At 41.5% G+C, this 27650-nt stretch overlaps 1 protein-coding gene across 4 annotated transcripts; it reads right to left on the reverse strand.

Moving 5' to 3' along the window:
* Window positions 1–2734: 2734 nt before the first annotated feature.
* LOC145469482 (uncharacterized) lies at window positions 2735–27635 on the reverse strand. 4 transcript variants are annotated; one of them, XM_081453217.1, is made up of 12 exons: window positions 26629–27635; window positions 19918–20008; window positions 18878–18999; window positions 17670–18432; window positions 15556–16590; window positions 13676–14818; window positions 8970–10904; window positions 6634–8268; window positions 5236–5486; window positions 4404–4580; window positions 3770–3859; window positions 2735–3453 (listed from the first exon to the last, which is right to left on the reverse strand). In XM_081453217.1, exons 1-12 carry the CDS (start codon window positions 26644–26646, stop codon window positions 3394–3396), a joined length of 7320 nt encoding a protein of 2439 aa, XP_081309343.1. In that variant the 5' UTR covers window positions 26647–27635; the 3' UTR covers window positions 2735–3393. The 4 variants fall into 4 exon arrangements, with proteins under 4 accessions (XP_081309343.1, XP_081309342.1, XP_081309344.1 ...); XM_081453216.1 differs by having other exon boundaries at window positions 26488–27635; XM_081453218.1 differs by having other exon boundaries at window positions 21991–27635.
* Window positions 27636–27650: the final 15 nt, after the last annotated feature.

Consider the following 27650-nt stretch of genomic DNA (forward strand, 5'->3'; position numbering starts at 1 on the left):
AGTCAAGGCACTTTGCAGAGAATGTTAGGCGATTGCTGTGATGTAAAGTGTCAGAATGTAACAATATAGATCACCTAGAACATTATAACTTTTACTCCGTATCGATCGTGACGATCAACTGGAAACGGGAGTCGTAAATAAACACAACTGATTCTTGAGCGGTTCACCAACGATTATATAGAAACAAGCCTTTAGTCCAGCTGTCATTTATCAGTACATAAGCATGAAAAATTGTGGCAAAATAATCCTGAATATCTAGATACAAATAGTGATCAAGTACTTACAATACACAGCCAGTGTAACTTGTCGCGTTCAATTTCAGACGGAAATTGAACAAAATGCAGAATTGCTGTAACAGCTGAAAGCGTGTCATGAATCAATTTTATATATACAGAAGGCCACTGTCGAAAGTTAAAGTGACAAGTGAGCATGTTTTTATTTCTAATATAAACGAAACTAAAAATGAAAGGAAAAGAAACAAGGCGCATATATACCATGCATATTTTCTGTAATTCGCAATTCGGAATTTACATTACTGACAGGAGTAAACTGGTATGATCTTGCTGTGCTAGAATTGTAAGTAGGGCAAATAATCTAATTATGTTGTATTGTAAGCAGTGTAAGTATTAGTATTGTTCGTAGCGTGAGTATGCGTATTGTATAGAGTAAGTGTTATATCGTAAGTGGCGTAAGTAATAAGGTTTTTTGTATGTAGTGTAAGTAACTACATTAATATTGTATTGTAAGCAGTGTAAGTAGCAATTAATTAAAATAAAATAATAATAATAATAAAAAAATGTTTTCTATGAGGAGCTGGAGGGACGGGGTGTCTCTAAGCAACTCACCGCCAGTGTGACGTCGCGTTTCGCTTGGATGAAATTCAAAATGGCGCCCAATGGGTGAAGTTTATTAGGTTGATAAAAATGCAGAATTTGGCTCGAATATTCTTCCTCATTTGCTTAGGTTGGTTAATGTTGTGGTTTATATTACATTGAGAAATCTTTACTTGGCACTTTTTGTAAGCCAAAATATTCAACAGGTAGATAATTTGAGCGAGGACTATCTATTTTGAAGCAAATTTGTCGAGCAAAACTGTTAACTGATGGATCTTTCAAGGGCCACTGCATGGCAAAGCAGAGCCCTTTTGACACAAGAATAGGAGGTTCGACAGAGGGTATACCTGGCTTCGTGTAGGTGGAATTTCAGTTATTCAGTGCTCGTGGTTCATCTCATGAATCCCTTCAAAGTGCAAAGAGTGGCTGTGTGGATGGAACAGCCATGTACTTTCCATGTTTCAGGTAACCAGATTAAGTAACTTTTCACCTTTATCGCACTTCTGTTTACATTTAGCAATATCCAGCCTGGCCGGCGGCCTAATTGCGGCAGGTCTAATATGGAGGGTAAAGGTCACGGGTCACAGGTCACAGGCAACTGATATTCAATTCTTTACTTTAATGATGTAAAGACATTCAAACAAATAAAGATAATCGAATATCCTTTTTCGCAACAATAGTCGCACTACATACATAGATGTAAAAAACGAACTAAGCCTCAACGGTCAATATATCGCATTTATTATATGGCTGTCTCAAAAAAGATTGGGAACTACCGAATTCACGAATTTGATTGGCTGAAATCGATATTGACCGCGGTCTAGATTTTCCCATCTAGACCGGCATCTAGCTAGACCGGTTTCATTTTGCGTTGAAAAAGTAGCAAACTTAAACACAAAAATGTTCATCATTTTCTTTTATTTCCTTCTCAATCATTTATGGAAGTGCCAAAAAGCCTGATGACAAAAAAAAAAGTAAAGAGGACGAGCAAATTTCGGCAGGTTTAAGTTAAGCTCATCGCCGTTCGCAAGCAAACTGTCAGCAAACCAGTTACATTAAACGAATTAAAGTTTTCTTCTTTGCCATATAATAAACATCTTATTAACCGAGCTAAGTCGGTCTGTATGGGAGAATCTTGACCTCAGTCGTGTGTACAGACCTCACTGCGTTCGGTCTGTACTCACGACCTCGGTCAAGATTCTCCCCAACAGATCTCCAGCTCGGTTAATAAGAGCTAAATATCAAACAAAGTTAAAAAAGGTACATTTTTATATATTTTATCTACAACAGCAAAACAGAGCAGAAAAGGAAACAGGGACTATGGCACTACATCGATAAGTAACCGATATGAAGTTGGGACTTGACTTTACTGACAATGGTAACCGATATGAAATTTAAACAACTTTGGGACATAACTTTATTGACAACTGTAACCGATATGAAATTGAAACAACTTTGGGACCTAACTTGACTGACAATTGTTACTCTGAACATATTTCTCTAAGTCCAGGTGTCGAGGCTTGGCACTACAAGGGATTTCTAGATGGGGCCTTGCGAGGTGGGACTGGTACTTGAAGGTTTTAATGTGACGTCATCATTTCCAAAATTAAAAATTACCAGTCCTTCTGAAGTTCTTTTATAGTTTCATCAGATATAAGACCACGCTCGACAGGGTTCTTCATTTTGTAATAGAGTACCGGTACGTTTGATTATTCACGTTATGCGTTGCGTGACATTAAAATGGCACTGCGGACCTGTTTTATTCCCTGACCATTTTCTAACCTGTAGAAACCCTGATTTGACTGGCAAGCACACCTCCTACTGAAACACAACAAGGGAAACTCAGATGTGAGACATGGACTAAGAATGAGATAGCTAATAAGTGATTTCACAGCCATTGAAAATTCGCATGTAGTTTATTTCATCTTTCCAGCTTTACATTTGAAATCCAGTGCAACATCATGATACTTGGTGAGCTTGTTTTTATCACTTTTTCATTAGTTCTTCGCACCGCCAAAGCACCAAAAGGCAATAGAGAAATATTGAATAGGCTTGTCTTCGGGATTTTTGGTCGGGTTTTTTCTTGTTAACAAGTTAAAAACTGAAAGTTGTTGGTGTGTTTCTACTTGTTAACTTTTGTTTTTGGTTTGGATTTCGATTTTGGGTTTTTGAAAGTTTTATATTTTTGTGATGTTTTTGTATTTTGTATTTTTTCTGTTATTTTTGTATTATTGGTATTTGTTTTTTTCGGGATGATGGTGAGGAAGTAGGGTATAGATTGGGAGACGGGCACTGCCACTGCCCATGTGGAGGAGGGGGGTGGGGTGTATGAAGGTTTAGTGGGATATCCCCAATTATCCCACCTAACCTTTAATCCCGAAAGTCGAAACCCTCCTTCTCGGGGAAGAAGGGTTTGTTTTTTTAAATTTTGAATTTTGTTTGTGCTTTTTTAACTTTGTTTTAAAATATTTTTGACCCGCTCACCAAGTATACACGTGTTGCTTTTTACAAATCAGGAGGAAAAAAAAAAAAAAAGAGACGACACTTATAGAGTGCCGTCTCACTTTCTCCGTGGGCGTCGCCGACGGAGATAGGGTTGCGCTTGCTCCCGTTTCTGTGCCTATAACATAAACAAAGCCAAGTCAGCAGAATCGATTTAGAACTTCAAAAATATTATCTGCAGAAAATAGAAAGGAAAAATTCAAAGCATGCCCAATCGTTATGTCTCTTCATTAAAAAAAACACACTCGATTTATGCATGCCCAACTGTTGTGTCCCTTCATTAAAGTTGCTTGTTAGTCTAAAGATGTGCTTCCTAGAAATACTAAGAAAACTCCATTTTTTCCACTATTTAGGTAGTTCAATAAGTTCAATAAGTACGCATTCAACAGAGTAAAATAACCATTTAACAGTGATAATCGTTAGTTTTCACGTACTTTGGGAACAAACGTTTCCCCATTCCAGACTCGTCGTACTCGTCTTCGACGTGCCGTGCTGTTTTGGGGGGGCTCTGCCGCGGTAGCCTCCTGTAATACAAGAAAACGAAAATGTGAGGGTACGTGAAAATGCAAAATGTGCTGGAAACTACACACTGAACAATAACGAAAACGTTAATCATAATAATATAATAGTGAATCATAAAAATATATCTAGACCCATGTATTCTGCTAGTTCACTTTTGAGAGGGGTGAGGACTACCGTCCTTTACACAAGAAAACGACTACCGGCACCTTACAAACGACTTATTCACGACATAAACAAAACAGAGAAACGAACGTCAAACAGACCGACTTAATTTGACTAACAATAGACGGATTGAAACTTACAAAAAGCGGTCAATCTGACTGCTGACAAACTTTACACGAGTCTTTCAGGCAATATATATCATCACGGCTAAACTGACCATTTACTTTCTAACGGACCAGACTTATAACACCATCGACTGACAGACACTATTCACTTGAGTCTGAAGATGACTTTGGCTCAGGTTGGCGAAACGTCAGTCAACAACAACAGTTCTTGTCAGAATTACTCTCACCCATAACAACCAACCATAACTGCTCTTCTTACCTGAGACTGCTGGATGACGCTTTCCACGGTGGGAAGGGTACCAGCTGGGTCTCGCTTCATGGCACCACACAAGAGCTGATAAGCCGTGCTCAGGTAGTAATGCACGTACCCCATGGTGACTGGACTCTCTGCACCAGAGTTTGGAGCTGGGATACCCTCGGCTTTGATTTTGATCGTCTAATAATTGCAAAAAAAAATATAACTTGATTAATGTCGGTGAAGATAACAATGATAATAATAATAATCATGATATGGATTGTGTTTGTGGCCAAAATAACGCGCGCTCTGATTGACTAATTCTAGGGCGTTGCTCTCCCGTAATGCCTACGTGCCGACTGTGGGCCTCCAGGAACGAAATGCCTGATCATAAACAACTTATCAACCTCGAACGTTCGGTCTTACGGGAAAATCTCAAACCTCGGACTTGTCGTATTGACCGAGCGATCGGTTTGAGATTTTCCGTAAAGATCCAACTCTCACGTAATTAGTAGTTTCATTATATTAACAACATCAGAGCTGACAGCATAAACAAGGACAATTCAGTGTGATCAATAATAGACCATTTTACAGTTGTCTGCTCAGTGACCTGGCCTCTGAATGGCAGCGAGGCTGAAGGTGACTTTGTTTTGATACAGACCTCACTGCTTTTGTTGTGTAAATCAAGTTGTTCTTATGCTAACTAGTTGGCATTTCAATGAGGAAAGCAGAGAGGTCTGTATCAAACCAAGGTCACCTCCAGCCTCGCTTGCATTCAAAGGCCAGGTAACTGATCACACAACTGTAAAATGGCCTATTCCTGGCAGGTGGATGTAAATGCAGTGAACACACTTACATCATTGTCAGCCGTTTCTGTGGCTGCAGCGTCAGCTCCTTCAGACAGGACGGCTGGTGCAGTGGTAGCCTTGGAGGTAGAGGCAGCTGTGTCAGCTCCACTGTTCAGCACGCAGCGCTTTGATTTCCTTGCTGGTTCGCCGACATCTTTGTGCACAGAGCAGCTCGTGCTGGCGTGTCCAGACCCCTCACTGGCTGTTTCAGAGGCTCGCTTCCGTTTCCTTAAGGTTCTCCTGGACAAGCTCCTCTCCACTGGTGACAATAAAAGTGATATCAAATAGCTAATTTGGTGCCCAGTTAAGTTATGAGAGCATATGAGAGCATATCTTGTTCAATTATATAGGACTCAAATTCCAAACACTTCATTATGTAATATATCAAGCGCGAAAGACCGTGTTTGACCACATTTCCCAACATCGAGAAGAGTTGAAAATACGACGCGCCGTGGAGTACTTTTGACCAACGTTGAGGTGTTTGGAAATGTCGTTAAAGACTGTCTTGAGTGTTTGATATATCTTCTCAATCGAAACTAAAACTAGCGAGGAAACGGAGATTGAAATAAAATCGTAAAAAAAATCTATGCTAATTAAGATCCGATATCCAGACACCGTCACGGTGTTCATGATTTCCTTTGTTTAAACTTGATGGGTTAGTTACTAAAGAATTTGAGAAGAGACTGTTAAAAAATAGCGCATGTGCATTCGGCGAGAAACCACAACATTGACTACATATCTCAGTGAATGAATAAAGTGGCAGTTCAGGTACTTAATAGCTCGGTCGCAACATCAAGGTACTGCCAGGCACTTTACAGTTGACATAAAAAAACCCGATCTATTTGTACTCGCTCTCAAAAATCCCATGCAACTTTAAACTCGAACTTCAATGTCCTTAAACTTAATAGAGAGCTTAAGCAAACCACGTCAGTGACGACTGCACCGGCAACAAGAACCCACCAAACTAAAGGTTTAATGAGTAGGACAATGGCTGTACAAGTCCGTTATAAATCTTTGTATAGTTCTTTGCCGTTCTCTGCACAACAACATGAAATAGCCAAGCTCTGCGTATTTTGGAGAACGCGAACGACAGCAGCAATTTTTTCGTATTTTCATTTGGATTTGAACGCTGACGTTTGAGCAATTTTTGAGACCAATACGTGCCCGAGAAAAAAAGAAATTGCGAAATTCAAAGGTAAAATATAAACTCATTTTTTACTGGGCGTTGTCCTCGGGGTCGCCGTCGCCATTGCTTTAGCTCACTAAAACTCGGCTGTCAAGGCAATAGAATAAGAGAGAAACAACACATGTATCGCAGTGAAACCTGCAAGCATTTAATGGCACCAAAGATATCACTAAATGCTTACAAGTTGCATTGACGTCATAATTGTAGGCAGTAATCTTACTCTCATCAGAGGTAATTGCTTCTTTTGCAGCCACAGCGTTGGCTGCCTCGTGTACATCCAGTGAGGAAACCTTTTCTACAGGCACAGTGATCTTATCCTGAGAGCGCCCTTGCACTGCCGGAATGCCATCACATGTGGTTGCAGTAATCTTCTCGTCGTCAAAGTTAGTTGTTTCCTCTGTGGCGACGACCTTAGTTGTCTCGTGTACCTCCAGTGACGAAATCTTTTCCGCAGGCAGGGTGGTTTTATTCGGAAAGTGCTCTTGCACTGCTGGAGTGCCATCACATGTGGTTGCAGCAATCTTATCCTCGTCAAAGCTCGTTGTTTCCTCTGTGGCGACGGCCTTAGTTGGCTGGTGTACTTCTAGCGAGGCAATGTTCTCCACAGGAAGGGTGGTATCCTGGGACAAAGCTTTCTCTGCTGTGATGACACTGCCATTATATGCGCAGGCAGTGATCTCAACCTCATCAAGGTTAGTAGTTTCTACTGTAGCCACAACCTCTACTGGCCCATGTACTTCGAGTAAGGAAAGCTTTTCCACGGGCAGAGTGATATAAGCCTCGGAGAACGTTTCCCCTACCATTAAAACTTCTGAGGCTGCACTGAAACCATGTATGGACGAAGTGACTTCACTCTCATCAGTGATAGGTGTTTCGTCAGTCGCAATGGCTTCAGCAGGCTTGAGTACATCCAGTGAGGAAACCTTTTCCACAGGCAGAGTGATATCTTCACCAGACCCGTCAACTCCAAAGAAACCTTGTGGAGCTGCACTGACATCATTTATTGATGCAGCGATCTCAATCTCATCCTTGCTGCTTGTTCCGTCCGTTGCACTGGCTTCAGCATGGTCAGCTTCATCCACTAAGGAAACCTTTTCCATAGGCAGAGTGATATTACCGTCAAAGTACTCGTCCGTGGCAATAAAAAGGTCTTGGCCTGTAATGACATTGTGGCTGGATGCCGTGATCTCACCTTCATAAACGTTCCGTGATTCCCGTGTACGCAAGACGTCACTTGACTTGACTACCTCCAGAGCGGAGCACTTCTCCAAAGGTAGAATGATGTTAATCCCAGAGGACTTTTCCTCTGCCGTTGCAAGTTCTGAAGCTGCAGTGACGTTGCCTGTGGATGTAGTGATCTCAATTGCATCAGTGACAGTTGTGTCAACTCTATCTACTCCTCCAGTTAACTCACGCAGATCCAGGTAGGAACGCTTTTTCATAGGCACAGTCGCATTGTTCTCAGAGGACGTTTCCTCTGCCGTTGCAAGTTCTGAAGCTGCAGTGACGTTGCATGTGGATGTATTGATCTCACTCTCATTCAAGGCTGTTGTTTCTTCTCCAGCTACTCCTTCAGTTAACTCACACAGATCCAGTGGGGGACGCTTTTCCACAGGCAGAGTCACATCCTCCTCAGAGGACTCCATTGTTTCGCCTGTGGCATTGACCTCATCAGGTTCTGAAGTTTCCCTCTGACAAAGGTTAGCAGTGTTCTCCGACAACCGTCTTGATTTTCTCTGGGGTTCCCAGATTTCAGAGCAGTTCCTGCTGCGCTGTGCACAAGACTCGATGGAGTTGTCAGAGCTGCTCCTTCGTTTCCTTGATCTTAAGCTTTTATTGGTGAAGCTTCCTTCCACTGTCGATAACAAAATCAGGATTAAAATGCTATAAATTAAAAATAAATAACCTTTGTTTACCCTTTTTCAGTACTTATAGCCAACGGCTAATGGACCCAAATAATTAAATTTCAGAAACCAATAATTCAAGTTGAACATGCCAAAGTTGAAAATCCCAACTGGCAGGAAGCAAAAAATCTGTCGACTTACTGATCTCACTCTTATTCATGTTAAATGCTTATCCTGTTGCCACGACCTCAGTGGAACAGTCCTCAGACGTTAAAACGAAATTTATTATCGTAAGAGCTCTCTCAAACTGCCACTAAAAGATTTGAGGTTTCACAGTCATCATTTGAAGATCCAGTGATCTCAAGCTCATAAATGTAAGTTGCTTTTCCTGAAACCAACGCTTTAGCCAGCCCATGAACATCCCATTGCCATATACAGTTTGATTTAGTTAACCCATAAGATTTAATCCATATCTGCAGGTTGCACTGAAATCATTTGTGGGAGGCGATCTTATCCCCATCGATACCATCGACAGCTATTACTAAAGAAGCTACAAAAAAATTATTTCTATGTCAATGGCTTCAGATGACTCGTGTATATTCTGTGTAAAAAGACAAAAAATAAGTTTCCATAGGTAGAGAAGTATTACCCTCAGAGAACTCTCTCACTGCTGACACTGCACTGACATCATGGACGGGTGCACTGATCTCACCTGCATTGATGTTAGTTGACCCATCTTGAGTAAAGCATTCGGCAGCCTCATGTGCAACCAGCGAAGAAACCTTGTCAACAGGCACATTGATATCATCCTCAGAAAATGCAAGCATTCCCACTAAAGGTTCTGAGGCCACACTGACATTACCTGTGGAGGAACTGATCTCACTCCCTTCACTCAGAGCATCACATGGAGACTCAGTGACAACACCGTCTTCAACGTTGGGTGTTTCCTGTGTAACCACAGCAACACATAGAGACTCAGTGATCACAACGTCCTCAACGCTAGGTGTTTCCTGTGTAGCCACAGCATCACATAGAGACTCAGTGACCACACTGTCTTCAACGTTGGGTGTTTCCTTTGTAGCCACAGCATCACATAGAGACTGAGAGAACACAACCTTTTCAACGTTGGGTGTTTCCTGTGTAGCCACAGCATCACACAGAGACTTAGTAACCACACCGTCTTCCACGTCAGGTGTTTCCTGTGGAGCCACAGCATCACATAGAGACTTCGTAACCACACCGTCTTCCACGTCAGGTGCTTCCTGTGGAGCCACAGCATCACATAGAGACTCAGTGACCACACCGTCTTCAACGTTGGGTGTTTCCTTTGTAGCCACAGCATCACATAGAGACTCAGTGACCACACTGTCTTCCACGTCAGGTGTTTCCTGTGTAGCCACAGCATCACATAGAGACTCAGCAACCACACCGTCTTTAACGTTGGGTATTTCCTGTATAGCCACAGCATCACATAGAGACTCAATGACAGCTCCGTCTTCAACGTTGGGTGTTTCCTGTATAGTCACAGTATCACACAGAGACTCAGTGACCACACCGTCTTCCACGTCAGGTGTTTCCTGTGTAGCCGCAACGTCCTCCATGTTGGGTGTTTCCTGTGTAGCCATAGCACCACGTAGAGACTCCGTGACCACACCGTCTTCAACGTTGGGTGTTTCCTGTGTAGCGCCAGCATCACATGGAGATTCAGTGACCACAACGTCCTTAACATTAGGTGTTTCCTGTGTAGCCACAGCATCACATAGAGACTCAGTGACCTCAATGTCTTGAACGTTAGGTGTTTCCTGTGTAGCCACAACATCACATAAAGACTCAGTGACCACACCGTCTTCAACGTTGGGTGTTTTCCATGTAGCCACAGCATCACATAGAGATTCACTGACAACACAGTCTTCACCGTTGAGTGTTTCCTGTATAGCCACAGCATCACACAATGACTCAGTGACCACACCGTCTTCAACGTTGGGTGTTTCCTGTGTAGCCACAGCATCACATGGAGATTCAGTGACCACACCGTCTTCAACGTTGGGTGTTTCCTGTGTAGCGCCAGCATCACATGGAGATTCAGTGACCACAACGTCCTTAACATTAGGTGTTTCCTGTGTAGCCACAGCATCACATAGAGACTCAGTGACCTCAATGTCTTGAACGTTAGGTGTTTCCTGTGTAGCCACAACATCACATAAAGACTCAGTGACCACACCGTCTTCAACGTTGGGTGTTTTCCATGTAGCCACAGCATCACATAGAGATTCACTGACAACACAGTCTTCACCGTTGAGTGTTTCCTGTATAGCCACAGCATCACACAATGACTCAGTGACCACACCGTCTTCAACGTTGGGTGTTTCCTGTGTAGCCACAGCATCACATGGAGATTCAGTGACCACAACGTCTTCAACGTTAAGTGTTTCCTGTGTAGCCACAGCATCACATAGAGACTCAGTGACCACACCGTCTTCAACCTGACAAAGGTTAGCAGTGTTCTCCGACAACCGTCTTGATTTTCTCAGGGGCTCCCAGATTTCAGAGCGGTTCCTGCTGCCCTGTGCACAAGACTCGATGGAGTTGTCAGAGCTGCTCCTTCGTTTCCTTGATCTTAACCTTTTATTAGAGAAGCTTCCTTCCACTGTCGATAATAAAATCAGGATTAAAATGTTGTTATAAGTTAAGAATAAATATCCTTTGTTTACCCTCGTTCAGTACTCACAGCTAACGGCTGATGGAACCGAATTAAATTTCAGACACCAATGATCCAAGTTAAACGTGACAAGGTCAAAAACCCCCAGCTGGCATGAGGGAAACAAGCTGAGGATTCACGTTAAATGTTTATCCTGTTGCCACGACATCAGTGAGAGAATCTTCTGACGATATTACAAAGTTATCGTAAGAGGTCTTTCCCACTGCCATTGACAGATTGAGTTTAGAGGTTTTGATCCAGTCATCTCTCGCTCATCGATGTGAGTTGCTTCTCTTGTAACCAAGGCTTTAGCCAACCTCGTTCCCAGCGTCTCTCATCTTACCGCCCCCTGGAGCGAGTGAGGAGACCCTGGTTGGGTCCGGTCACGTGTCTCCCAGAATCTGGGAGATGACAATTAAATTATTGAAGGGATGGGCGGCCTAGTGGGAATTTTGTCTATACTAAGCCTACGGGAGTGTGGGATGTGTTGCCACCAAAGTAAACCAAGAACGATATGTTCTGCGGCAATGTCTGGTGGTAATATTCTGCGAACGCCTAGGAAAACTTATCCATCGTCTGATAGCAGAAATCCAAGTCGCTGAAGGTTGTATGGTTCAGTGAAGGACGTTACATAGGGTACATACTGTAAAAATCTCCTCAAGAAGGCGAATGCAAAATTGCACACCGCGGCCGAGACTGTGTATGGAAGATCTTTGACTCATCTTTACTTCAGAATGAAGTGTAGGTCTTGTGAACGGCGATTAAATAATTTTAGAGAATTCAGGGCCTTTAATTAAATTGATCACTGAAAGCCAAAGTCAGTTCGAAAGGAGCGAAAGGGTGAAAAGATTTATTTAAGTTTCACTTTGGGTTTCACCGCGCCGTCGGCGCCCCGAAGGATAATACAACGAACTTGTCGCGGAATGCATTTCGCCGTCGTTGCTGGTAAACTGGATTTAGCTCACACCGAAAGGAGGCTAGAAAAAGTAAAATATAATTTGTGTCGTTAATAAATTAGTGTACGTGACTCCAACGGTTCGTGACAATTGTGCACATTCTCATTTAATTTTCGATCCCTCGACCTTTCTTTGGTTCACGTGTGTTTCTGAGGGGCACTTTTTATGCCGTGTTATTAGAAGAAATGGAAATTACAAGTAGAGCGGATTCGTTTGATTGTGTTACAGCATAATTTTAGAGGTTGTAGGTCTGCATGGTTTCCGTTGTTAACTGCACGTCGCTTCTCAGAGTTTGACACCTCTGTAATTTGGCATGCCGTGCTTATACTTTGTCTAGGTTCGTTTTTATTGCAAGATATGTTTTAAGGCTCTAAGTATTGGCTCTCCAGGGACAAAGATTAAAATATTCCGTGAACATATTGCTTACTTGCATTCTAAATTGTGACGCCGCAGGTGACGCCGGGCACGGCTATTTGATTAGAACTATTTGCAAGCACAGTGCGTTGCACGAATATCCTATTTATCTTCGTCCAGCTTTTCTTTGGAGACTGCCGTAACTTTACTTTGAGAAAGCTCTACGTTTTCCTACAGACATTATGTTTTTTGCGTCAATTTGATCGAGTGCATTCAAAGGAGAAACAACAATTGCAACGGGATGAAATTGCGCTGCTCGACGTCCACAGTTGAAATATGACCGACTTTCCATAAATCCAGTGGGTAAGAAGGCAACAATGAAAATCACGACCACTACATAGCCTCGAGACAGACTTGCTTAACCTTTAGGTAAACGTTGGAACAGATATTATTCGAAATTTCAGCCTGAAAGCTAAGTATTGACAAACGCCGCGGTTAATGGCAGTCGCAGCGCGATACTTTACTTACTTTGGATTCGACAAAGCTCAACGCGACAAATTGCTGATTACAGAGGACCCCTCCCTGATGTTCTCAATTGTCAAAGTGGCACGTGACCAGACCCAACCAGGGTCTCTCCTCCCTCGCTCCAGGGGGCGGTAAGATGAGAGACCCTGGGAAAGAGGTTGTTCTTTAGCCAGCGTATGAACATCCAGTGAGACTCTCTCACTGCCATAAAACGCTCTGAGGTTTTACTGACATCAGACTAAAACCCAACATTAAAGAGCGTGAAATCAAATGTCGCCATCTCCTCAATGGTAGTTTTCAGTTCTGTCTCCACGGCTTTGACTGGCTTGTTCACATCCATTGAGAATAACTTGAAACTTGTTTCCTTAGTTTTTTTCTTTTTTAAATACCAAAAATAAGAATCAAAATGCTATTTTAGTGTCTAAGGCATACGAAGCCCAACTTTCATTCTTATGGACAAAAATGTGTACTAACTGACAGGCCACGGGTAAGAACGTCTCCTAGATTTTTTGGCCATTTTAAAGGTGCTCAAAAGTAGCTGAATTTTGGCATGTGGGCTTCGCTTTACCTGAGACACATTGCTCTGAAGTTTTTTTCGCTGGGGTGCTCTTCGTTCTCGAGAAATAACGTATGCAAAAAACTCAGTTTTCCAAGTGGCATTTTTTGAAGATCTTTTGTTGAACGAAAAACAAAAGAAACCTTCTTATTATTTTGTTGAACAGCAAACTATGCCACATGCCAAAATTCAGCCAGTTTTGAGCACTTTCAAAAATGGCCGTAAAATCCAGGGGACGTTCTTGCCCGCGGCCTTTCAGTTATCCATGAGTACTAATTAGTCACGTATATTCAATGAAAAATCAGTCTCCATAGACAGAGCAATATTACCCTTAGAAGACTCCACTGCTGATGCTGCAATGACATGGTTAAATGCATTGATCTCACTTGCATTGATGTTAGTTGCATCAATTACACACTCGATGATCACAACGTCTTCAGTGTTATGTATTCCCTGTGTAGCCAAGAAATCAGATAGAGACTCTGTGACCACAACGTCTTTAACGGATGGTGTTTCCTGTGCAGCCACAGCATCACATAGAGACTCAGTGACCACGGTAGGTGTTTCCTGTGTAGCCACAGGATCACATGGAGACTCAGTGACCACAACGTCTTCAACGCTGGGTGTTTCCGGTGTAGCCACAGCATGACATGGAGACTCAATGACCACCTCTTTAACATTGGGTGTTTTCTGTGTAACCACAGCATCACATGGAGACTCAGTGACGACAACGTGTTCCATGTCAGGTGTTTCCTGTGTAGCCCTAGCATCACATAGAGACTCAGTGACCACACTGTCTTCAACGCTGGGTGTTTTCTGTGTAGCCACAGCATCACATAGAGACTCAGTGACCACACCGTCTTCAACGTTGGGTGTTTCCTGTGTAGCCACAGCATCACACAGAGACTCAGTGACCACACCGTCTTCCACGTCAGTTGTTTCCTGTGTAGCCACAGCATCACGTAGAGACTCAGTGACGACACCGTCTTCAACGTTGGGTGTTTTCTGTATAGCCACAGCATCACACAGAGACTCAGTGACCACACGGTCTTCAACGTTGGGTGTTTCCTGTATAGCCACAGCATCACATAGAGACTCAGTGACTACACCGTCTTCAACGTTGGGTGTTTCCTGTGTAGCCACAGCATCACATAGAGACTCAGTGACCACAACGTCTTCCACGTTGGGTGTTTCCTGCGTGGCGCCAGCATCACTTGGAAATTCAGTGACCACAAAGTCTTCAACATTTGGTGTTCCCTGTGTAGCCACAGCATCACATGGAGACTCATTGACCACACCGTCTTCAACCTGACAAAGGTTAGCAGTGTTCTCCGACAACCATTTTGATTTTCTCAGGGGCTCCCAGATTTCAGAGCGGTTCCTGCTGCCCTGTGCACAAGACTCGATGGAGTTGTCAGAGCTGCTCCTTCGTTTCCTTGATCTTAAGCTTTTATTGGAGAAGCTTCCTTCCACTGTCGATAATAAAATCAGGATTAAAATGCTGTTGTAAGTTAAGAATAATTATCCTTTGTTTATTCTCGTTCAGTACTTATAGCCAACGGCTAATGGAACTGAATAATCAAATTTCAGACACCAATAATTCAAGTTAAACGTGCCAAGGTCAAAAACCACCAACTGGAATCAGGTAAACAATCTGAGGATTCACGTTAAATGTTTATCCTGTTGGCACGACATCAGTGAGAGAACCTTCTGACGATATTACAGTTATCGTAAGAGGTCTCTCCCACTGCCATTGACAGATTGAGTTAAGTGGTTTTGATCTAGTGATCTCTCGCTCATCGATGTGAGTTGCTTCTGGTGTAGCCAAGGCTTTAGCCCGTACATGAATATCCAGTGAGACTCTCCCACTGCCATAAAACGTTCTGAGGTTTTACTGACATCAGACTAAAACCTAACATTAAAGAGGGTGAAATCAAATGTCGCCATCTTCTCAATGGTAGTTTTCAGTTCTGTCTCCACGGCTTTGACTGGCTTGTTCACATCCATTGAAAATAACTTGAAACTTGTTTCCTTAGTTTTCTTTTTTGAAAATACCAAAAATAAGAATCAAAATGCTATTTTAGTTTCTGAAGCATACAAAGCCTAACTTTCATTATTATGGACAAATGTGTGTAACAATTATCCATGCGTACTAATTAGTCATGTATATTCAATGAAGAATCAGTTTTGATAGACAGAGCAATATTACCCTCAGAAGATTCCACTGCTGATGCTGCAATGACATCACGGTTGAATGCATTGATCTCACTTGCATTGATGTTAGTTGCATCAAATATACACTCGATGACCACAACGTCTTCAATGTTATGTATTCCCTGTGTAGCCAAGAAATCAGATAGAGACTCGGTGACCACAACGTCTTCAACGGTAGGTGTTTTCTGTGTAGCCACAGCATCACACAGAGACTCAGTGACCACACCGTCTTCAACGTTGGGTGTTTCCTGTGTAGCCACAGCATCACATGGAGACTCAGTGACCACACCGCCTTCAACGTTGGGTGTTTTCTGTGTAGCCACAGCATAGCATAGAGACTCAGTGACCACTCCGTCTTCAACGTTGGGTGTTTCCTGTGTAGCCACAGCATCACACAGAGACTCAGTGACCACACCGTCTTCAACGTTGGGTTCTTCCTGTATAGCCACAGCATCACATAGAGACTCAGTGACCACTCCGTCTTCAACGTTGGGTGTTTTCTGTGTAGCCACAGCATCACATAGAGACTCAGTGACAACAGCGTCTTCCACGTATGATGTTTCCTGTGTAGCGACAGCATCACATAGAGATTCAGTGACCACAACGTCTTCAACGTTAGGTGTTTCCTGAGTAGCCACAGCATCACATAAAGACTCAGTGACCCCAACGTCTTTAACATTAGGTGTTTCCATTGTAGCGCCAGCATCACATGGTGACTCAGTAACCCCAACGTCTTCAACGTTGAGTGTTTCCTGTGTGGCGCCAGCATCACTTGGAAATTCAGTGACCACAACGTCTTCAACATTTGGTGTTCCCTGTGTAGCCACAGCATCACATGGAGACTCATTGACCACACCGTCTTCAACCTGACAAAGGTTAGCAGTGTTCTCCGACAACCATTTTGATTTTCTCAGGGGCTCCCAGATTTCAGAGCGGTTCCTGCTGCCCTGTGCACAAGACTCGATGGAGTTGTCAGAGCTGCTCCCTCGTTTCCTTGATCTTAAGCTTTTATTGGAGAAGCTTCCTTCCACTGTCGATAATAAAATCAGGATTAAAATGCTGTTGTAAGTTAAGAATAATTATCCTTTGTTTATTTTCGTTCAGTACTTATAGCCAACGGCTAATGGAACTGAATAATTAAATTTCAGACACCAATAATTCAAGTTAAACGTGCCAAGGTCAAAAACCACCAACTGGAATCAGGTAAACAATCTGAGGATTCACGTTAAATGTTTATCCTGTTGGCACGACATTAGTGAGAGAATCTTTTTGCGATATTACAGTCATCGTAAGAGGTCTCTCCCACTGCCATTGACAGATTGAGTTTAGAGGTTTTGATCTAGTGATCTCACGCTCATCGATGTGAGTTGCTTCTCTCGTAACCAAGGCGTTAGCCAGCGTATGAACATCCAGTGAGACTCTCTCACTGCCATAAAACGCTCTGAGGTTTTACTGACATCAGACTAAAACCCAACATTAAAGAGGGTGAAATCAAGTGTCGCCATCTCCTCAATGGTAGTTTTCAGTTCTGTCTCCACGGCTTTGACTGGCTTGTTCACATCCATTGAGAATAACTTGAAACTTGTTTCCTTAGTTTTTTCTTTTTTAAATACCAAAAATAAGAATCAAAATGCTATTTTAGTGTCTAAGGCATACAAAGCCTAACTTTCATTATTATGGACAAAAATGTGTACTAACTGACAGGCCACGGGTAAGAACGTCTCCTAGATTTTTTGGCCATTTTAAAGGTGCTCAAAAGTAGCTGAATTTTGGCATGTGGGCTTCGCTTTACCTGAGAAACATTGCTCTGAAGTTTTTTTCGCTGGGGTGCTCTTCGTTCTCGAGAAATAACGTATGCAAAAAACTCAGTTTTCCAAGTGGCATTTTTTGAAGATCTTTTGTTGAACGAGAAACAAAAGAAACCTTCTTATTATTTTGTTGAACAGCAAACTATGCCACATGCCAAAATTCAGCTAGTTCTGAGCACTTTCAAAAATGGCCGTAAAATCCAGGGGACGTTCTTGCCCGCGGCTTTTCAGTTATCCATGAGTACTAATTAGTCATGTATATTCAATGAAAAATCAGTCTCCATAGACAGAGCAATATTACCCTTAGAAGACTCCACTGCTGATGCTGCAATGACATGGTTGAATGCATTGATCTCACTTGCATTGATGTTAGTTGCATCAATTACACACTCGATGATCACAACGTCTTCAATGTTATGTATTCCCTGTGTAGCCAAGAAATCAGATAGAGACTCTGTGACCACAACGTCTTTAACGGATGGTGTTTCCTGTGCAGCCACAGCATCACATAGAGACTCAGTGACCACGGTAGGTGTTTCCTGTGTAGCCACAGGATCACATGGAGACTCAGTGACCACAACGTCTTCAACGTTGGGTGTTTCCGGTGTAGCCAAAGCATGACATGGAGACTCAATGACCACCTCTTTAACACTGAGTGTTTCCTGTGTAACCACAGCATCACATGGAGACTCAGTGACCACAACCTCTTCAATAGTAGGTGTTTCCTGTGTAGCCACGACATCACATAGAGACTGAGTGACCACATTGTCTTCAACGCTGGGTGTTTCTGGTGTAGCCACAGCATCACATGGAGACTCAGTGACCACGTCTTCAACGTTGGGTGTTTGCTGTGTAACCACAGCATTACATGGAGAATCAGTGACCACAACGTTTTCAACGTTAGGTGTTGCCTGTGTAGCCAAAGCATCACATGGATACTCAGTGACCAGATCGCCTTCAACGTTGGGTGTTTCCGGTGTAGCCACAGCATCACATGGAGACTCGGTGACCACACCCTTAGATTCCCCAGCATCACTTGGCTCTTGCACAGCCACTGAGGAAACCTTTTTTTAACAGGGATAGATTGCATGTAAGTTCAAATTAATATTAGTATCAGTACAGCTCTATTTTCTGTCCTTCTTTGTGACTGCCTGGAGTGATTACTTTGGTCTAGGTGGTACAACACTCGATTAAAAAATACTGTCTCAATGATAAAAACCTCCACAAGGGCGAGAAATAGGGAAAGATTGCTTAAGCAGAAAACAGCAAGATTCATTACTGTCAGAGAGGAAATACCAACATAGAATTAATGCAACAGGTGCGTTTTGAAACACCATTTTTTTTTCTAATTTGGTTTCAAAGCTCAGGGAAATAGCACAGAACAAAATTATAACAAGCGCTTAATATGCTATTTATCCCTCAATGCTATCTTCATATTCAGATAACTGAGCCTTAGAGCGTTACTAAGTAATATTTTTATATAAAAGAAAAGACATTTTATTTTTTCACCTCTTCGTTGATGGTATGTTGAGCCTTGTCAAACACTTTAAGGGCTGATGCCAGCAGATCACGTGCTGGACTGTCTGGTTCAGCCAGGATTTCCATAGTTTGGAGAAGCATTTGGCGTGCATCTGTTGCAAAATAGGTAATACAATTTGGTGTAAACTAAGTAAATTATTATATAATAATCATCAACACACAAATTCTCCTTACTGGCCACATTGCAGTACATCAAATCATTTCTGAGAGAATTCATTCATCAATCAGTTTTTGAGTGGTAAATTATCTTTTTACTATATATAGGCAAGCTGACCACTTGCACAAGGAACCGTGAAAAGCAAGAATATCACCTGGTACTAGGTAGAAAGGACACATTATAAACAAAAGTCTCTATTTGATGCAAAAATATGCTTGGATAATTGTTTGCGGACATTAACTGTGCCGAGAAGCAAACAGTTTTCCCAGAGCATAACTTGTGGAAAACTGTAAGCAATGAGAAACAGATAATTTCCAAGGACAAATATCCGAGCATATTTTCGAACAATTGCGCGTGGGCAAAAATATTTGATGGATTATAATAAGAATCCATATTTAAAATATGCCACTCAGGATGAAGTTTCATATGAATTTTACGGGTGGTGCATTTTCCAGAAAAGCACTTGTATACACTGTAGATAAAATAAACAGCAATACAGCACTGAAAAAAATGCTAAGATACATGCAAGTTAGATATATACTGCATGCCATGTACACTACTTGCACGATGTTTAATGTATGGACCCATTTATCTCATTTGTAATCAGAGTAATTGGACTGAGTGAAGTACAGTTCAGGGAGTAATCAGGTGAGTAATTTCAAAAGCACAAGGCCGATTTGAAATTACGAGCACAATTACATGTACTCCCTAAATTGTATGACACAAGGTCCAATTACTAATTAATCTTGTCTATAAAGTTTTCAAGTAGTACCAAGGTATTGTACTCTAAGGGAAGACAATGGGAAACAAAACATTTTATGGGTGGCCTAATGGTTTCAATTCAAGAAAATACCTGTTATGTCCATGCTGATGGATGATAAGCCAAGTGAACCCTTGATGCCTTGAGGCATCTTACTCTCCAACATTTTCTCATGACTGGAGACCTGTAGCAGAGATAATTGGAAAGAATACTGAAGGAAGAACAATCACACTTGGCTAATAATGTCTTGATATTGTTATTAATAGTATAAGCTACCTACATCAACAAGCAAAAATTTTATGTACATTTGAGTCTAAAGTGAAAGGCAATACAAAATGGTGACAATGGAAAACTTGAAAACACATGTACTGTGTCCAATAAAGATGAAAGAAATCCCCCTCAATATTTTATTGACACTTTTTACATTACAAAAAATACGATTTCAGGTGGAATAATCAAATGGGGAAAAATCTGAACCCCAGTTGTAAAAACTTGCCATCCTTATCCAGAATGTGGATAAAAAGGAGAATGCCCTAATTTTCTACCTGTTATTACTGATGTATTTCAGCAAATGATTTCAGCTTAAACTATTTCATTATGATAGTAATTTGACCAAGTGGAACCTCGCAAAACTGCTTCACGAGTACCCATCAGTCACAGAACAAATTTGTCTTGTTTCAAAAGGTCTCAAAACAAATCCTAGCAGTCTATTTCGGTTCACAAGAAATTAGACATTTGCTGTTTACAGGCTATTTAAACATTAATGACTTCAGACAGTTTGAGATATTTTTAACTTAATTTGTAAAATTATTTTCTAAAATCCCTCAAGCTAAGTACTGGATGTGGTTCTCAATACAAAAGGATAGCAATTATTTAGACTTTAAGTAATATATAAAGATGAAGGTTGTACCTTGGGACAAAGTGAAAACCAAAAACTAAATTTATAGTTCTGTGACCGATGGAATACATCATCTTCTGTTGTTTCTGTGGTTGAGAATCTCGCTTGTGACTGGTTATAACACAATAAACATTCCAGACCTATTTTAGGTGTTCTTTTGAGCAAAAACGTCAGCACTGTGGCATTTTCCATAAGTTTTACAAACAGCAAAGAAAAATTATGAAAGAAACCATCAATTTAGGTGCACGTAACTGAAAGGCGCCAAGTGTCCAATTACAGGTATCCAATTACAACTTTTTTGTAACTGGATACCAGTAATTGGACACTAGATGTGATCGTCTGTATTGGATTTTGGGCTGACAGTTTGGTTTTTAACAATTTCTTTAACAACATCAGCAAAGTTAATGAAAGCAATCCGCCTGAACATGCAGTGAAATAAAGTTGGCTGCATGACATTTGCAGACTACAGACTGCAGACTACATGAAGGCCAATAGGGGCTAAAAGTACCCACCAGCGATGTTATTATGACGTCATTATGAAGTCAATATTCTACGGTAATTTCATCACTATAAATGACCTATCCACCAAACTGAGGCTATATACTGGAGTAGTAATCACGAGTCTCGCATTCATGAGTTAGATCTGGAAGAAGTGCGTGCGAATTCTGCAAAGCGCTAGCTGCAGTTTGGCGCTGTGATTTTCGACATCAAGTAACTGAGCATGAATGTTTTGTAGCTTGGCGGACATCCAGAAAATATATACAAAGTGCGCACCTGAAGTTTTGAGCCTCACTTTGTTTAATAAAATTGCTCGGATTTTTCTTCGCTTTCACAGATGAAAAATGTTACATGATAAGCATGAAAGAAAATAAGCTCAACAGCCAATATTTGTACAGGAATGCACAGCCACTGCTACAATCTTTGATTACTACACCATTGAATAGCCTCCGTTCGGTGCATATGTCATTATCGTGATGAAATAACCATGTAATGACTTCATAATGACGTCATAACAACATCACTGACATTTTCTTTCGATGTAATCTCACTCGTGGTTACTCGTAGTCACTCGTGGTTACTCGTAGTCACTCGTGAGTACCTTTAGCCCCTATCGATGAAGGCCTATATATAGTTCACCAGTTAGCCCGAATATCACACAGGTTAGCTTGAATAGCGCTCAGGTTAGTCCGATAATCATCTAGCTATTGCAAGCAGGTTAGTTTCCACTTCAGTTAAGGCCGCAAACTGAGAAAAAACTCGTCAGGTACCTTTTTGTGGTCGTTGGTAAATTTATGAGCAATTTAAGTTTATATGAGCCTATCGTCAAGAGATCCAGACTGTTACAAAGCACCACGATACTCCCGCGCGCTATCTGATCTGACGCAAGTTGTCGAGCACTCTGTGAACCCACTGCTTGAAATGCCTTGAGAAGTCAAACCGTGAGTTGAAAAATAAATTTGGTCCAAAAGCCTTGCTAGTCATTTCCCTAATTTTGAGTGTTCGGAAAATCCCACACTTGATAAGTGATGACTAAATATCCGAAACTTCACTCTTGCAAACCATCCGCCATGTTTCCCTCGCTTAGCAGCCGTTCCTTACTATTCAAATATCTCGACCAATCAGAATGAATGAGTTGCCAGTAGTCGGAACCCGTGTTATGCGCAAAGAACTCTGGAATCGTCAGTAGCCAAAAAAAAAAAAAAAAAAAAAAAAAAAAAACGGTTTTGGGGAGAGATCAACGCTTTTTCGCCGTTGCTTTATCGCAAATGTATTTGGGTGATGTTGATACATAGAAAATGTAAGTTTTTGTTCGAATACCGACCGTGAAATACGTAATGTGATAAAATTTACCGATAAGTTCCCCTGCTCGCGTGAGGTTTATTGTGAAATTTATGAAGCCAGAATATTAAAAATTTCAAAACACGAATGATCTCGAGAGGCTACTCAGAGCAACTAGTAGAAAAGACCCTGTGAGAAATTAAATATAAAGGGAGAAAAGAAGCTCTAAAACGGAAATCGAGAATGCCCAATAAACTTCTTCCCCGTTTCACGCAGTATTAACCGTCATTACCAAAATTTGAAAAGCATAATCTCGGACAAATGGCATTTTTAAATACAAATACTCCGAGATATACTCAAGGACCCTTGATCTATTATAGAAAAGGGAAATCCATTACGCGATGTACATTTCACAATAAACCTCACGAAGGCAACGGAGTTTATCGGTAGATTTTATCAGATATTTCACGGTTATTCAAACAAAAAATTACGTATTCCACCAACATTGCCCAAATCCATTTGCGATAAAACGACGGTGAAAAAGCGTCGATCTCCCTCTAAAATCATTTTTTGTACCTCGAAATAACTTTTCGCTAAACATTTCCTTCTACCAACTTGCAATGTTTGTCCCCTGCCGAGCCCAGAGTTCTTTGCGCAAACACGGGTATCCAAGCTGCACGCGAGGAAACGCGAGCGAAAGCGAACGAGCCACGCGAACGCAAAACAATAACACGCAAAAACGCAAAATGCTCGGTTCACTCTGACTCTGCCTAGGAGCAACTGAATCGCAAATTAGGAGAATTTGTTAAAAATTCTTTCTATTTTGTGAGCTATTTTCATTCTGACGACATCAATTTTTAAAGCTTTTTTTAAAATACCAAAATTACAAGAGAGACCGTGTCTTACAAGGCGATGCTGGTCACGCGCCGTTAACCAAATCTCCAATCACTAAGTAGAGAGTTAAGAAACGGTGCGTACGAATTTCGTGCTGTTCGGAAAAGGAGAAACAAAATACTCGAGATTTAAAATCAAAGGAGTGTGCAACGCGATTTCGAGTGAAATCGTAATTATGTATGCAAAGCACAGAAAAAAAATATGCGATTCAGAGGGGAAAAATAGTGTGATTCGTGAATAATTTGAACTGCTGAGAGCTATTCAGATTGCAAGGATCATCAGTGATTTCAAAATGGATGTAATAATGAACGGATATCCAATACGGTTAACGTCAGTTTAATTTTGGCGCGCGAGAGCTTTGTTCTAGCGGTGAAGCTTCTAACGAACACTGAACGAAATTGCGAAAATCGTGAATTCTGGCGTGATTGTATCTTTGACGGAGTGCGCTTATGTAAGGGCTGTTTTTTTTTTCTTGTGACTCTGACATCAGCGAAAACATAAGGGCAAGTAATCTCTCTTCCAAGCTTTGTGGTCCGCTTCGTCCATAAGAGATCTGACGCAAGTGCAAGGGCACGGATCAAAAACATCCTTGCGCTTTTGTTTCGTAGTGTTTGTGTGGACTCTTGCTAGCGAATGTGTGTACGTTTTTTCTCTCTTTGCGCGTGCCTGTAACTGTGTCCCTGAGCACGCAAGCGCGCGAGCGCGTAATTGTGCTTAGTTAATTCGTTAATTACATCATGTAATTGTTCCAATTAATTAGCGCCATTGTTGGGTCATTTGCTTGACACTTTCTCCCCTTTTAAACCCTGGAGCTTTGAACAAAAAAAATTCCGATCTCTTTCCATTAAATTTGGAACCGTTGAGGTGTCAAAAGAAAAATTGTACAGCTTTTCGGATTTGCCAGGCCGAATGAAGTCCGTCTCAACGTCGATCCTGAGTTTTTCAGAAGAAATATGTTTCGGTGCAAATTTTGATTGGAAGCAAAAACTATTCGATGCACATTTGAACGAAGAATGTAGCTTTCTCTTACCTCCTTCTCAGATGTTTCCTTGGAAGGGACTTCTGGTTCTTGCTTTGATACATTCATCTTATTGAATTTTGAGTTTCAAAAACGCGAATTGAACGACTTTACGAGAGCGGCGAAAAACACGTCTGAACTCGATCAGTAGTTGCGCGAAATGACCAATTGCTGAGCGCGTCTAATTTATACGTCACAATTCAAACATCAATTAGATTCCAATTAGCGTTGGAAGTAAACAAAACAATTAAAAACAATTAACTCATGTGAAATGATAGCATAACGCTGCAAGTTTCGCGTAGTTACTTTTATTAAGAAGCAGGTTTTTGTTAAATGTACTCAGACAACTTTGATTCTGGAGTAATTCTTAATGCTTTCGCTTTTTGTTTCAGTCTTTTGGCTTGCCATTTAGTGACTTGAAAAGTAGTTATTAATATTTTCGAGAATCAGGTTGATTTGTTGATCAAGCGAAGTTTGGCATGGCACCACGTGATCTAATTGGATAAGTTGTTTACTTCAAGCGTCAAATCACGTGATTGCAAAAAGTTTTCAAAAAAACAACAATCAAATTAAGTTTAAATGATGATTCAGACAAAGGATAATTAAAGCAAATTAACATGGAAAAAATACAACTGAATCAAGAGAATTCAAGAGAAAAAAATTATCAATTTTTAGAAAAGAATTATAAACAGGAAACCCGAACCTACACAAACTTTACATTTATTCCGCAGCGTCCGCTGTTTCATGCCTTTGCCAAAACCTGATTTAAAACACTAAAATTGTTAATTCTTACATACGTAACCAGTAGAGTGGTTTTCACCAAAGTATTGAAAGTAATTTGAATTTACTTTGAATTTACATTTCTACACTAAACCAGTGGCTGAAACAAAAAAATCGCGCGCTACTTTGCCATCTGATCTGAAGCAAGTCTAGTCCCTAAAATCTCCCTTTCCCGTGCTTTATAGGGGTTTGAACTCAGGCGGAAAATGCATGCATGCACATGCCCGAAACGACGGTATTTTCTCCCTTTAAATCAGGGGATAGAACATGTGTGGTAGAACTTTGTAACGTACTAGGAAGTTTACGAAACCACGACGGCCACGCCGACGACAACGTCGATTAAAAACTGAATTTATATTTTCCCTCCGAATTTCGCGATACTCTACAGTCATCGCAAAACTAAATCCGGAACACAGCGATAAATTTGAAATAAAAATTTAACAATTAGCCGTCGTGGTTCACGTTCTCCAGGCAACGCAAAATTTGGTCATTACACGTTGTTGTCTTGCAGAGGACGGCAAAGAAATGTACCAAGAATTATAACGCACGTGCACTGCCAATGTACTGCTCATTAATTCTTTTGTTCAATGACCTTCCCGTTGCCGTTGCCGTCGTGGTTTCGTAAACTCCCTCATAATCACAAGCAGGAACAACCTTCATAAAGCTCGCCCACCACTTGTTTCCTTAAACTAACGGCCATAAAAGTAATCGTTAGCTGGTATCCCCGATTGTGTAACTCATGATGAAAAACTTGTTGTTTGTATTTACTAACCAACTCGCTAGAGTTCAAATCTCTCGCTCAAATGACGGATGATGCTGGAACTAAGCCATCTACAGTAAGCAGTTGACAGTAAATTTATTTGTTTTCGGTTTGTCGTGCGTGGTTAAATTTTTAGAAGTGTTTCAGTCCATTTCGGCGTTCTTTATCTTCGTACTTGCACATTGAAAATAGGTTTAGACGCAATTTGCGACAGTGTTTCTTTCATTTCAGTCGTGGGCTTGGTTGCGTACTTGAACGTGTTGAACTCTTTGTTGAACGTGCAATTGAAATTCTAGCGCGCGCGTCAACACCAATCTGATCGGCCCGTTTTGAACATGCGCGGGTTTTGATCCTACACTAAATTGAAGGCTGCTCTGACCGATTCACTGGATATTTCATTGACAGAATTTCTTTTCTGCTTAGTTTGCGTGTTTTTATAAATAAACTCTAGAGCTATCTCCAATGGAGTCGCATAAAAAGGAAGCACTTTAACAACACAACCCGGTGTCATTAGGATTGTGCTAACGCACTAACCTGGGCCAAAGCTGACTGGAAGCCAAAAGGCCGACAGGTGGTCATAAATCTCATAATAGCTAGCCCTCAAGCAACGGACTAATTTCGAACGATGGAACGCGGTAAATGGGTAAATTATATCCAAAGTAAATCCAAACGTACGTCTTCGCCGGAGAGCATTTGATTTCCCTCAAATGACAAAATTCAAACAGATGCTGTTTCACTTCAACGAGGGTGCCAAAGGTGGGGTACCAATCACGCATCACGCTGAATTTTTCTATTAAATCAAGCATCACGGGGAATGTTTTTCACCAATCACGCGTCACCTAAAATGAAGAAAGTACATCAACAATTTTACTTTCTCGACCCTAAAAGCGTCGTTAAAAGAAGGTTCAACCACAAAAATGTATCGGAAAATATGTGACCTCACACGCGAAAACGTTCCTTACGGTATCCGTTCGAGCGGCTGAACGCACTGCAAGTGAACTAGCCTGCGAACCGGTTCCCAGCGAGGGCAGAAATATAACTTCCGGCGGGGGACGGAAAAAAAATCGGGGTGAGCGAAGCGAGCCGTTAAGAGCGAAAGAAAAAAAAAGCGAATTGGGCACCCCTCTCGTCACCATTCCGCTCTCGGCTCTCCCCGCTCACCCTTGACCACACTTGGCTAGCTCGCACTAAACACATTAACCCAACGGGAGCCTGTTTGCAGGCTAAAAATGAACGGATAATTTGAATAACGATAGTCAGTTTACTTGTTCCAAGATATCTTAAAACCACTTGGTTCTACATGAGTTGATAACCACTGAACATAATGAGTAATGACTCTAGAAACGATTTAATGAAATGCAAACTGTGAAGGTAAATGTGAGGGATTAATGAGATGTGGGCTGTGGGGGTAAGTGTTGGGAATTAATACGATGAAAGCTGTGTATGTACATGTAGGGGATAAATGAGATGTAGGCTGTATAGGTATATGTTGGGGGCTGATGACATGAAAGCTGTGTAGCTAATGTGAGGGATTATGATGTCGGTGTAACAATAGAGTCACTCCCGCCCCCTCCTGTTTTCTACCAATGAAAGATCTGAACGGAAAGTTCTCCTTTCTTCCACTCATAATGTTGAAAGTGAGTCAAAAGTCTCTTGAGTGTTCCAGCCCGGTTCCCCCCCCCCCCCCCCCCCCCACC

The sequence above is a fragment of the Orbicella franksi genome, chromosome 15 (genome assembly GCF_964199315.1).
Source record: "Orbicella franksi chromosome 15, jaOrbFran1.1, whole genome shotgun sequence".
NCBI classification, from domain to species: domain Eukaryota; kingdom Metazoa; phylum Cnidaria; class Anthozoa; order Scleractinia; family Merulinidae; genus Orbicella; species Orbicella franksi.

Bases quoted from the DNA above. Each gene is read 5' to 3' on its own strand.
- LOC145469482 (XM_081453216.1), bottom strand. From the start codon at position 26,541: ATGAGATTTATGACCACCTGTCGGCCTTTTGGCTTCCAGTCAGCTTTG. The intron at 20,009-26,487 runs GTTAGTGCGTTA...TCTCTGCTACAG, and splicing joins TCCAGTCAGCTTTGGCCCAG to GTCTCCAGTCATGAGAAAAT. The intron at 10,905-13,675 runs GTAATATTGCTC...TATTATCGACAG, and splicing joins AGCAGTGGAGTCTTCTAAGG to TGGAAGGAAGCTTCTCTAAT.